General features: G+C 45.4%; 1 protein-coding gene across 2 annotated transcripts in view; it reads left to right on the top strand.

Annotated features, from left to right (window-relative positions):
* Nucleotides 1-4577, top strand: part of ADAMTS9 (ADAM metallopeptidase with thrombospondin type 1 motif 9) — an 84142-nt gene extending 79565 nt beyond the window's left edge. For both annotated transcript variants that reach the window (XM_062008230.1, XM_062008229.1), the window contains exons 39-40: nucleotides 1514-1608; nucleotides 1727-4577. In XM_062008230.1, coding sequence (XP_061864214.1) covers nucleotides 1514-1603 — 90 coding nt within the window. In that variant the 3' untranslated portion in view covers nucleotides 1604-1608; nucleotides 1727-4577. The remainder of the gene's footprint in view (nucleotides 1-1513; nucleotides 1609-1726) is intronic.
* The last annotated feature ends 7628 nt before the right edge of the window (nucleotides 4578-12205 follow it).

The raw sequence follows: 12205 nt of genomic DNA, 5'->3' as shown, positions 1-12205 counted from the left end.
TGCAGCCACTTGAGGCCTCTGGGTTAGCCAGGCAGCCCTTCAGAATCACTCCACAGCCAAATCTGAATGGGTAGGACTTACTGTCCCTGGCCATTAACACCTGTGTGCCTTCACACCATTGCTTCTGCGTTATATTCTGAAATTGGAGAAACCCAGGATACATTTTGACTGTTACTTCATGTGAATCATCCCTATTGCCCCTGTTAAAACTCTCTAAAGGAGGTCACCATGATCATTTAACAAAGAGCAGTTTGTGAAATATCCTCTCCTGTACTATTCTCAGTCTCCTTGGCTCTGGGGAGCCCCTTGAGCCCATGAGCCTTGCCAGTGCTGGTGCTCTTAAAGGAGAATCGAATACTGCTGGTCCAACCATGCTGCAGCAAAGCATCCTCCAGTGCAGGTAGAAGAGGACCAATACAGGCTCCGTATGTTAGTTCTAGCAGGTGCTTTGTTATTCTTCTGCCCTTCAGAAAGGAGAAATCAGACAGCTTACTTTGGGGTTGTGAAGTGCAGACACCCTCACAGCTGGCAGAATTAAAACAAACTTGAAGGGACAGGAGGTCTGAGAAGTTCCAAGGGTGTAATTGCCATCAGGAGCAGAAGGAAGAAAGGCACAGTGAGAAGAGATGATAGCAGCCTGCTGCAATCACAGATCGATAGTGTCAAGGGCAGGATGGAGATAGTTTAAAAATAAATGCTTTGTGCAAGCTTGTCCTGCTCTTAAGTCCAATTTTCTGGTAATTGAGGGTTCAATTCCTCTCAAGGACTGTCTGTACATTGTAATGACCAAGAGGAGAAAGACTGCAGAAGTGGGATAGGGAAGGTTAGACAAAGGTATTAATCTCCTCACTCTAGATCAGAGTTGCACCAGCACATGCTGGGCTTTCCTGGAGACCAGGCCAGCCCCAGGACCACTCCACATTTTCTCCTTTGTCTCTTCTGGCTGTGGAAACGCAGAGCTGAGGAGGGTCAGCAGCTTAGCAAGTGGCATAGCCTCAGCTCATCACTATCCCTCTCATCTTATCTCTGGAGATACTACAGGCCTTTCCCTTCCAAATGGATGTTTATTGGTTCTGCCTGCAAATATCCTTCCCATGCCCTTGATGTGCTCAGGCACAGCTGAGGAGCTGTTATTGTCTGGATGTGGCTTAGCTCTGACGTGAGCCAAAGTTTCCACTCATTGCAGTCACCAACCCTGGGGCACACTGGAGAAAGCAGATACCCTTGAGATATCCCTCCACATGGCCTTCTCCTTGGACATCTTTTGATGTAATAAATCAAAGCTACCCTTTCTTATTTGTGTTCACCATCTGACCTAGCGGCACTAAAGAGAATTACATTTGCATGCATTTAAATGTAACAGCAGTTCCACAGATTGATTTAGGCATCATTTGTTTTCCTTCCAAGACATTTCCTATTAAAAAGCCTGGCTAGAATAACCCAGATCTGGCCCTTCTGCAGCGAGGATTTCCTGAGCTCTGACATGAGGTGTGATTTCTGGTTTTGCCTGCAGGATGGTACCAAAGTAGTAGGGAAATGTGGCGGTTACTGCGGGAAGTGTACTCCGTCATCTGGAACAGGCCTCGATGTGCAGGTGTTATAGCCATGGTGAGTCCTCTGCTGCTTCTGCACGAAGGGAAATCTACCCCAGAAACATCCCAAAGCAACAGATCAGGTCACACTTTCCAGCAGTGACAGCCAGGTGCACCTTGTCTGTGTTTTCCAGGTTCTCTGACAGCAGCCAGCGGAGACGAGTCGGATGAAGGATAGCGATGCAATACCTCTGCCTTCCACTTTTGTTAATGTTTATGTTGTGTATATAGATCACATATTCTTAATGTACAGTATAATATTTATGTTTGGAATTATTTATTTTGATTTAATATTTTTGTACGTAAAATCATTCTATTAAGGCTGCTTTTCCTATTTTTATTTGTTATTGTTCAGTCCTGCAGTCAAGCCACTGCATTTTGCATACTCTACATTATATGTAGCATTATGACAAGTGATAACTTTATTGTCACTGTATTCGGTTGTTTACTTCCAATCAGTAATTTTCCTTCAGTTATGGGCTGCTTTGGCCCACGACGGTGCTACACAACCTGCGTAGGGGTATTTTTGGCATTTCAATCTGTCTTTGGGGAAGGAAAAATAGGCAAGATGTGCTTAAAATGTTTTATTTGTAGGGATTAGGCCGAGAGCACTCAAGGAAAAAGATGGCAATGAATACAGTGCTTGTTGCATTAGCAATCTTTTATCTTTTAGGTATGTTTTGAATTTCACATGACCTCTGTGGCCAGTGCTAAAAGCACTGGTTTGGTGCTAACATGGTATTTATTAATGCTCTGTAGTTTTTAGTTAATCCAGTGCCTTTATCAGTGAAAAAAGGAAGAAAACAGAAAAATGGTCGAATGATTCAAGGAAATTGAGATCCACTCCAGGGTTAGGCAAATTCCTGCAGGTGGATCTTCAGCTCGAGCCCCTCTCTTGGAGGGCTCTGAAGTGAACTCTCTTTTTAAAAAACACCATATCTTTGTCTCCTAATTGCATGTGCCACTGTGCTTCCTGGCTCCATCTGGAAGCAGGGTATTAACTCATCCCAGTTAGGCTGATGAGGCCATATGTCTCCCTGGGCTGTGTGCTGAGAAGTGATGCAGTTTCTTACGGACGTTGTCACAAAATCCTCTATGTGAAGCCAAAGGCATCGCTGCGGTGTTCTGTCCCCATGGGGCTGGGGAGGGCTGCAGGGTCTGTGCCAGGGCAGGGAGAGCAGCACGCCCAGCCCAGCCATCCTTTCTTCTTGGCTGGGGGGACTCCATTACAGGCACCTGCAGCCTTTCCTCACTTCCCACTCACTCACAGACCATCTGCAATGGGAGGCTTCAGTTCTGGCTCGGCCTCATTTCAACAAGATCACTCTGTACTTACAGATAACCCCCCCACACACCCCTTCAAAAACAAGCTGCTTTACGCCTACTTCTGTGTTGCTTCGGATCTTCCTGGTAAGGCATCTGTGCTCCTGTGCCTGTCACCAGCCCATGTACAAACAGACCTTCAGCACTGGCATTTTTTCTATCTATATCAAGCGAGGAGCCCTCTCCCATGGGCAGTGAGGGTGGCAGGGTGATGGCTGCCCCTGCCTGCTCGCCGTGCCATGCCATGGTTTCACAGAGCTTCATAGCATGTCCAACGGGGGTGATGTGACCTGATTATTTTTGTAGTCTATGACTATGTCGCTTATCTCTCTCTTTCTCCACCGTTTTACTTAGTGATAGGAAGATGCTGACCCCCTTCACCCTGCGTGGGGGGGCAGCTAGGAGCACAAAGTACAAGGAAAGGAAGCTTTTCAGCACAAAATTGCTAGCAGTTTGGAAAACCAGAGACTTATCTGCTGCTTCAAGCAACTCTTTCAATTTTGGATCCAAATAGTTGACAAACACAGCCTCTGGATCTTGTGTGAGTCTTTGGCAGAGCTCCCCAAAGGATGTGTAACCAGTATGGAACAAACCACTCAGATCAATAACAATAAAGGATCCGATCCCTGGATTCAGGATCCTCGGATCTGTGTGAAACTTAGTGAAGGTTTCAAGGTGAAACCTAGCAGCTGGGGAAAAACACTTTCACAGTGACTGGGAGACATCTGGCAGGTGAGCAGGGCCGTGACCCAGTCCAGAGGCCACAGAACTGGTGCTCTACACTTATTCCGTGTATACCTCTGCTGCTCTTGTTAATATTCAGGCTTAGAGTTAAAAATGAGACTCTTACCTATAATTTGAGAGGGGGTTTTTTTGGGTTTAATAGCACAGAAGTGAATATGATCACATCTCAGAGTAATTTTTCAACTACACTGTGTCTGTGCAAAACAATAACAAATTTTACCTTTCTGAGAAAAATGCCAAAAATACCATTTCAAAGGAGGAAGAAAGGGAAAAGGGAAAGAGAAAGAGGAAAAAGGGAAAGGGGAAAGGAGTACTAGTGGAATAGTGGGTTTTTTAATTACAACTGCCTATGTATAACTTTGGTAGGGGAAAAGGGAAAATTGCACTATGAACTTTAGAAAGAAACAGTGGTGCTTAGAAAGTACAGGCTTATTATATTTTGTCTAATGAAGTGAATGGCTATTTATAAAAACAGATATTATTTTGACCTGTACACATTCATTTCTACCAAATAGTTTCATAGCAGCTATTAACAGAGCAAGGGAAACCTTTAAAAAAAAACCTCAATAAACTATAAGGGAAAAAAAAAAGATAGAGCACTGATCTTATGGTTCATTCACAGGCTTCGTTCAATAGGAACAGACTTTGAAGACCAGAGTCATTAGACAATTCTTATTCAGGAAACAACTCTGGGTTTTCCATATCAATGATACTGTTTTTCTACAAACTGGGTTTTTTTTTTTTTGCAAGCACTTTCCTGTACAGTGTTTCTTTTCTTTCTGCATATACTCAAAAGGAAATGAAAAGACCCATATCTGTATGGTCTTTCTGCATTTGTCATCCTATTTCAATACCTGTGTGCTATTATAGAGGCAAGATATTTTGTACACAAGGGAATAATACATTGAATGGTAAACATTCCTTTCTGTGGTGGTGTTTATTTCCAAGCTTTGGGTTCCTTGTTTCATTGCCCCATGTAAAAGGCACGAGGGAGGGTAACAATGTTGTTTATATGGAGCCCTGCCCCAAGCCCATGTTGGAGCCCATAGTCCAGGGACCATCCTGGAGAAGTTCTGCTGGCCAGGTAGACAGATGCTCCCTGATTTCTGTGCAGGAGAGAAGGGCCTCGAGGTACCAAGAGTACATCTCAGAGGTGCCCCACATGCTCCTGGGACGTGCCCAGCAACATGCTGGTGCTGCCATCCACGCAGTGGGGACAGCCCTTGCCATGGGACCATAAGCAACCCCAGCAGTTCTTTTTGCAAATGTTTTTGAAGGGTGAGCTGGGACACCGGACCTGGTGCATGCTGCTAGCAGTGCTATTTAATGAAAACTGGAAAAAGAAGGCAAAACAGAAAAAATCCAACTTTTTAAACTTTGAAAAAATTGTATCAAATAGACAAGAAAATTTGGGGAACAGAAATTTGGGTTGAAAGGAAGCAAATGTGGGGACCAGCTCCCAGAAGAGCAACCAGGTGACAAACTGAGCCAGTCTCACATCACTTCTGCCCCAGAGGCTGCAGGTAAGAGTGAAGAAGTTCATTGTCCTCCTTTGTACGTTCCTCACACTTTGTCTCAGAAAATGCAGTAAAATTCTTCGTGCTGGCAGCTCCAGCCTTTTTCATCTTCTATGTTTTCTATCCAAAAGGAGAGGATACCTTTCTCACGCTGTCTAAAACGCTGTTAGTTGCAGAAAACAGAACGTGGTATTTCAAAAGCTTGACTCTTAGTTTCAATGACCAATATCTTCAAGTTGTCCTTTTATCAATAATAACTGATTACTAAGACTTTCAACGTGGGCTGGAGTGGAATTAAGCCAGCAGGAGATCTGTGCGTAGCCCCTGAATCATATTTAACCTTCCAGCCCTGTATAATGAAAGGCTCATTGTAACACTTTTGATGCTTGGGTCCAGTTACTCTATGAAAATTACAGTGCTGTTCTTCAGCATTGTTGTACAGCCTATCAGGACTAATTGCTCCAGAGGCAAGGGTGATTGCTTCGTCTCTTCAATGTTCTCCCTCAATAACAGGCAGGTTTTTTTCCTCTACAGAAAAATAAAATGCATTTTATTGAAGACTGTTTGAAATGCACATCTGAAGGACAAAGCCTTAAATCTGGACATTTGCTAGAAAACCTTCTTCTGCATAGCCATACTTTGAAGGCTGTATTAAAAAATGAGAAGAGGCCAAGAAAAGACCAAGGAGAGCAGTCTGGGCTACAAAGGCAATTTCTGCCGAGGCCCTTACAGATCTGGTCTAGTGGGTCTTTCCAACATGACTCCTCCTGCCAAACAGACAACTGAGGGCTGGCTTAGAGAAAGCATTTCTGCCAGGAGAACAGCACTGACCTGAGACAGTTCTCCCATGTATTAGGCAAAGGCACAGAAATCCAACCCACCCCAGGAGTCACTAACAGTTGCAGCAGCTCAGCCCATGTGGGAAGTTCTATCGCTTGAACTCTTCAAATCAAATCTTTTTAAGAGATGCTTTTGAGTTCATCCAGAAGTCACTAACCTTAGAAGCTGTTGGTCATTTAGTGGGAGGGGATGAGTCCCTTTGTGGCACACATTCTTGGAGTCAGCTATCCAGCTTGTGTTGTGCAGGAGGAAGGAGCTGATGGCTAGAAGTGGTGCTTGTCAGTCTCACTCCAGTATTTTCCAAGTATTTTTGCCTGTGCTGGAGTAATCCAGGCAATTGGAACTCTAGCCTTCCAGAAGCAGAGTTAGTTGACAAGTTCCTGACCTCTCTTTGCAACAGCAAGATGAAGAATGCTGAGAAGTTATTTCTGGCCTTCACTGAAGAGTCAGAGTTTCCACTTCAAAGTTGGGTTAATTTTTCAGCTATTTTATATTACCAAACATAAGGCCCAGTTTCTGAAAAAAATGAGAAGAGAGCAGTGTTTTGACCTAACCCATATGCTTTTTATACTTTATTTCCTGGGGTTTTTATGATTTGCTTGTTCCAATTAAACAAACAAACAAACCAACCAAGAAACCTGTGAAATTTTCCATGAAATGACTTCTGCCTCTCTCTAGTTATAAATATTACTTCTGAAATGTTTGGAGGTCTGATGTAGATACCATTTTAAGTCGAGGGAAGGTAGGAAGAAATACATTTTCCCTTTGTGAAGCTGGTGGAGTCCTTCAAGGCAGTGGCTGGATATCAAGTGCAGAGCCTGAGGCCATATACATCAGTCCATGTCCACCAGGAAAAACTCAGTTCTGCTGGGAGCATGAGAACCCAAATTGTTTCCACATTCCATCTCCTGGCAGGCTCGGGCACATGCCAGGCTTTAATGCTCCTGCTTAATCTGAGCCACCAGCAGCCATATCAAGCTGCAACTACTCAAACATTTGCTGATAGTCGGTGTCTCCATCTCTGAGAAGACAGCATGAGGTGAAGAGCTGAAGGTCTGGAGCAATCCCTGAATATAAACCCATTTGTATGTCAGGCAGAGGGTGCAGGGGGAGGCAGGACTCTGTGTATTTGCTCCCTTAAAATCATTATTTGGCTCCATCCATATGCTTATAATTTCTTCCTTCTTCTTCAATCTGTGACTACATTTCAGATGGGCAATTAAATTAATCAGGTCTTTGCTGTATTGTCCTTTATTAATCCATTCTCACTGGCTTGCTGACCTTTCTCTTTGAAGCTATTCCCTGCTTCCTGCCTGCCTTCCCCCATCTCCATACAAAGAGCAGTGTTTGCTGTGAAATGCTTTAATTGCTCCCACTGACAGTAGCAGGGAAGCCGAGGTGGCTCCCTGCAAACTGATTGGCATGAACAAACACGTCCAGGTTAGCCACTGTGACTGACAAACACAAGCAGGGGTTTTCTTTGCTCCTATGCCTCTGCAATCCCCTCAGCAGGTGTGAGCAGAGCTGCCCACAGCGAAGGATGCAAGCAGGTACCAGATGCTGCCAGAGGCTGGAGCTCTGGCCTCATGCATGACTCGGGCTCCTCAGATGAAGCTGTCTCATCTGCAGCTCTCGGGTTTGACCAGCCCTTCCGAGCAGGAGCCAGATTTGTGGTGTTGGGAAGATGCATCTGTGCACTTGGCCCTTGAAGCTGGCACCATGCCGAGGTTTAGCTAGAACAAACATGTACCCGCTGGTGGCAATCTAGCCCTGCTTGAGAAAATGCAGCTACAGATAAAACACACCCACAGTAGCTGAACTGGCAAATAACTGAGCTCTGAAATAATAAACCACATATGGCCAGGCCAAGCTGCTGAAGGGAGGTGCAGCTCAGCAGTTGCCACAGAGGTTTGCTGCCTGGCAGAGTCAGCGAGTAACACAATGAGTTGAAGCCTTGTCCTGTGAGAGCAGAAGGCAGTGGCCTTTCTTCCTGCCTGTATTGGGGCTCAGCTGCTAAAAGACTTTGCTGTCTTCCTCTCTCCTTCCCTGCTGTCTTCCCAGGGGGTCCCTGAGCATACCAGATCTCTCCAACTCCAGACGTCTCCCAAGGTGATGCCTTTCAGATGTAGATCTTAGAGATAGTCCTAAATTCTGCTGATTGAATTGTGGGAAAGTGGAGTGTCCCAAAGTCCTTCCAACAGCTCTCATCAATATCTTCAGCTTCATCCTGCTCTACATGGAAAAGGCAGCAGGTGTGCCTTGAGCTGGTGTGTGGCTCATCTCGAATAACCCCAAGAGCCACCTACCCACGGAGAGGCTGCCTTCCTCAGGGGCCTGAGATAATCTTATTATATCCTCCTCTTCCTCAGCTCTCCTCTACATCATGCAAGTGGTACATGAAGCTTTCCAGATAGGACTTGCCTTCAGATCTCACTAATGGTACTTTCTCTTTTGATCATTCCTAATGGTCTGGGCTTTTCAAGAGCCTAAATGTACAGAAACATTTAACTTGGGAGTGTTGAAGTCTTTAGACAGGAGTGTAGGTCCTGGAGTGTTTGCCTTGGCCAAAGAACTGCTGTCTCCAGCAGGTAAGAACAGCACAAATGTGAAACCTGACAACATTTGTGGCCAGGGGAGGAACAATTTCTGGCATTTCAGGGGCTATAGACACAGTTTTCTGAATTTTCCCTTAGAGAAGCCACCTTATTTCTGCCTGATTTTTGCTGCCAACCTGCCACAACAACTGGCAGCCTGGTTTTATCAGCTTTCTCCCTCCTCTATTTACCAGCTGTTTCAGTCCCATGAAACAGAAAGAAGGTGGCTTTTTTCATGTCTCCCAATGAGAAGAGACAATAAAGCAGCTTCAAAAATAAAAGAAAGGACCTTTCCACCTGTGGGATGGCAAATGCATGATTAATATGAGGGACTGAGCAACACCTGTGGTGCTTTCCAGTGGCTTTTCTCCTGACAGCTCACCTCCTGCCCTGGCTGCTAACACTTGCCTTTCCACAACTTACCTCAAATAGATTTGGGTTTTTTTTCTTCAAGAATGGTCCTGAAAAGTAAAAGTAGCCTGGAAGGAGTGTGAAATTACAGCATAAAGCAAATCATTCTGCTGGATTGCAAGAGAGCTCGAGGGAGTGAGGGAGGGAGAGTAGAAAATTACTTGTTGCTATAGCGCAAGGAGGTTTTGTGCAAATTGGCAGAGCCCCACTCAATTGCTTTGTTTAGCCTCAAATTGAGAAGCATTAAGGAACTGCATGAACCAGGGCCATCTACCACCCACTACTCCTCAAAGAGAGGCGAGGTAGAGCTGTGCCTGGGGAGGCTTCAGCTTGACAGCAAAGAAACCTAGTTCTAGGAAAAAGCAGTGCTGTCATTTTGGGGGAGCAAGTAAAAGAGCGTGTGAGGATGAGGAAGGGGTTGGAAGAGGAGGAGGAGGGAGGGGAGAGGGATGAAGCCAGGATGCCCTCAGGCTGTGCCCCAGCACTGATATTTGCCATGCTGGGGTAGCCTAGGCTTCCTCCAGCATCCCGGGGATGCACAACCTGCCTGGTTTGAGAGGGACTGGGCCCTTTTTTTGGGGTGGGGTAGGGTGGGATGGGGTGTAAGCTTTATGTATTCACTTGGCTCCGTGTTTTTTAGCAGGTGCTCCTCTTCACTGAGAGGAACTGGGCTGCAAGTTTTTATTGGTGTGGACTCCAACTCCCAAATGCTATTTACAGTGAAATTGAAGACTGCCTTCAAAATTAACAATAGATGGCTATAAATCTTACTCAGTTACCTAGCAACTAACACAATAAAATCCTAAGGTTAAAAGGAGAAGGGTTATTTGGAGATACCTTGGGGAGCATATAATGGCCATTTGCATTCCTGGGTGGGAGGACAAAAAAAAAATTCCTGGGATATTTACAAATTACTGTATTGATGAAGGAAAAAAGGTGAAATTACTCAGTAAGGTTTTAATCAAAATACCTCGGAACTGACAAACCTAACAAAAAATAGTAGTCAAATGGCTGTGATAAAGAGCACTCAAAACGCAGGGCAATCTGGGGAGCTGATGGAAGGGTTTTGTTAAGTTGCTAAGCCCACTTTGTTACTGTTTCTGACATCTGAAGTACGTGTAACACAGACCAACAGTGTAACAAACGTTCAAAGTGAATTTGGCCACTCTGTGCCTGATGGAATATGCCCTAGAAAAACCTACGCAGTGCAAAAAAAATGTAAAACTGAAGTAAGATGAAGCATGATTCATCCCGGCCTGGGTTCCTGTTATGCACAGATTGAAATTCCATATCCCCACCTCAAACTGGGGCTTGTGCACGACATTTTCTGCCTGCAGTAATTGCAACTCTTGAAGCCAGAATGAGTGGAAACAGTGAATTGTTTGGCTCCTAAAAGACCCTCGTGGGGGCACGTTTACCCAGGAAGGAGGAGGCTTGGTGGAAGAGCTCTGCAGTAAAATAAATGCCTGGTCCCTCACATACTCCTTCAGCAACTGTGGCACTTAGAGGCATTTTTTTAAGCCCTCTTTTTGTTGTTGAAAGGCTTCAGACAATAACTGCCTAATAACAGTCTGACCTTTATTACCTCCAGGGTACTAGATGGTGACAGGATTCACGTTGAGCTGCAATTCACCTGCACAGGCTGCTGGCAGAAGGAGCTGTGAGGGGACTGACTCGGTCTGTAACAGGCAAATTCACCTTGACATTACAGAGGGGAGAAATATGTGGGCCCAGCAGACAAAGTGGGAGCTGCTTTCTGCCTTACTCCAGTGCTTTTTACTGTTGGTACTGTTGTCCCGATGCTGATAGTCAGGGCAGGACCACAGGAGGCACAGGGGTGTCAGAGTTGATGGAGGGATGCTAAGAGCTTTCTGCAGGTATTTTGGAGGTGATTTCCCAACATGAGGCATGGTTTGCAAGATGGAGGAGCTGGGGACAATTTCCTGGAAAGACCAGCAAACTTTCCTGGCTCTGTACACAGGTGTGTGTTGTCTGCCAGCAAACTCCCATCTAGAAGTGCTGGGCCAGAGCTGGAGGCAGAGGCTCCAGGGTCTTTGGTGGTGCAAATCATCCCCATGTTTTCCATTCCCTGGCTGAAGCTGCTGCTGTGGACCTGAAGCTCCTTGTCCTGGGCAGTAAAAGCTGCCTGCTGGGCCTGGACACAATGACTACTCCTGCTATTTGCTCAAGGTGGTGTCTCAGAGGAGGTCAGCAGGCAAGCATCTCCTCTCTCCCACAAGCAGCAGGGGAGAATGCTACAAAGCGAGACTCGGACAAGCTGCCAGGTTGTGTACACACCCAGAGTAGAACAGCTCTGCAGAAACATGGGTTTCTTCTTTCCACTTTCTACTTCCAGAGGCTGAATTTACTTGAAGAAGTGTGTTTATCTGACCAGGAGGCATTACACAATGTGCATGTTGGACTAAGAGGTTCTGCAGGGCTTGTGACCAGACCAGCTGAGCCATGAGGGCTAATGCAGCCCAGGTACACTAGGGCAATGCAGTGCCTGTCCTTGTACCACCTACTCTGCGACCAAAACCTTACACAGAGATGCATTCTACCTTTCCCTGAGCACTTTGATTTTAATCATAATTATTCCTGTAGTATCAGGTATAAAAGGGAGCAGGAAAAGAAGACCATCCCTGTCATTTTCCTCATCTCAGCCATATGTAACTTCAAAAGGGAAAGGGGTCTAACTCATAGTTCATGAATGGAGAAAACTAGGCTTTAAATTGCTTTAGCTATGATAAGTGTCATCTCTAGGCAGGTTTGGTTGAAACAGAAGTGGGAGGGGAAGGTGACGTACAGAACAATTTAAGTGACAGCAGAAACAATAATTTGTCAGACAAACTGTCGGGCATATATTATCCATGTGTCTCTGTTTCTGAGCCTATTTGACAGCAGTAGCTGACACTCCCCACCTCCAAGCTGAGTCTGTCTTCTCTCAAGAGGAAGATCTACATGTTCATTAAAAAACAAAACACACAAAAAATCCTTTTGAAAACACCTCTTGTGGTAGCACAGGTAGGGCTGGAGTTGTGTTGCTGTCCCCTGCCTGTCCAGCTATGCCAGGATATGTGCATCATCCCCTTTGAACACTGAGAACGAGGGAGTGGGAGTTTGTTTCCTGAGAGATCTTTACTCTTAGCAGCTTTTCTGGGGGAGGAAAGAGGAGCGTTCAGAC

Source organism: Colius striatus, chromosome 15 (assembly GCF_028858725.1).
Source record: "Colius striatus isolate bColStr4 chromosome 15, bColStr4.1.hap1, whole genome shotgun sequence".
Taxonomy (NCBI): domain Eukaryota; kingdom Metazoa; phylum Chordata; class Aves; order Coliiformes; family Coliidae; genus Colius; species Colius striatus.
The sequence above is the reverse complement of the archived record's forward strand: the minus strand, read 5'-3'. Positions and strand labels throughout refer to the sequence as shown.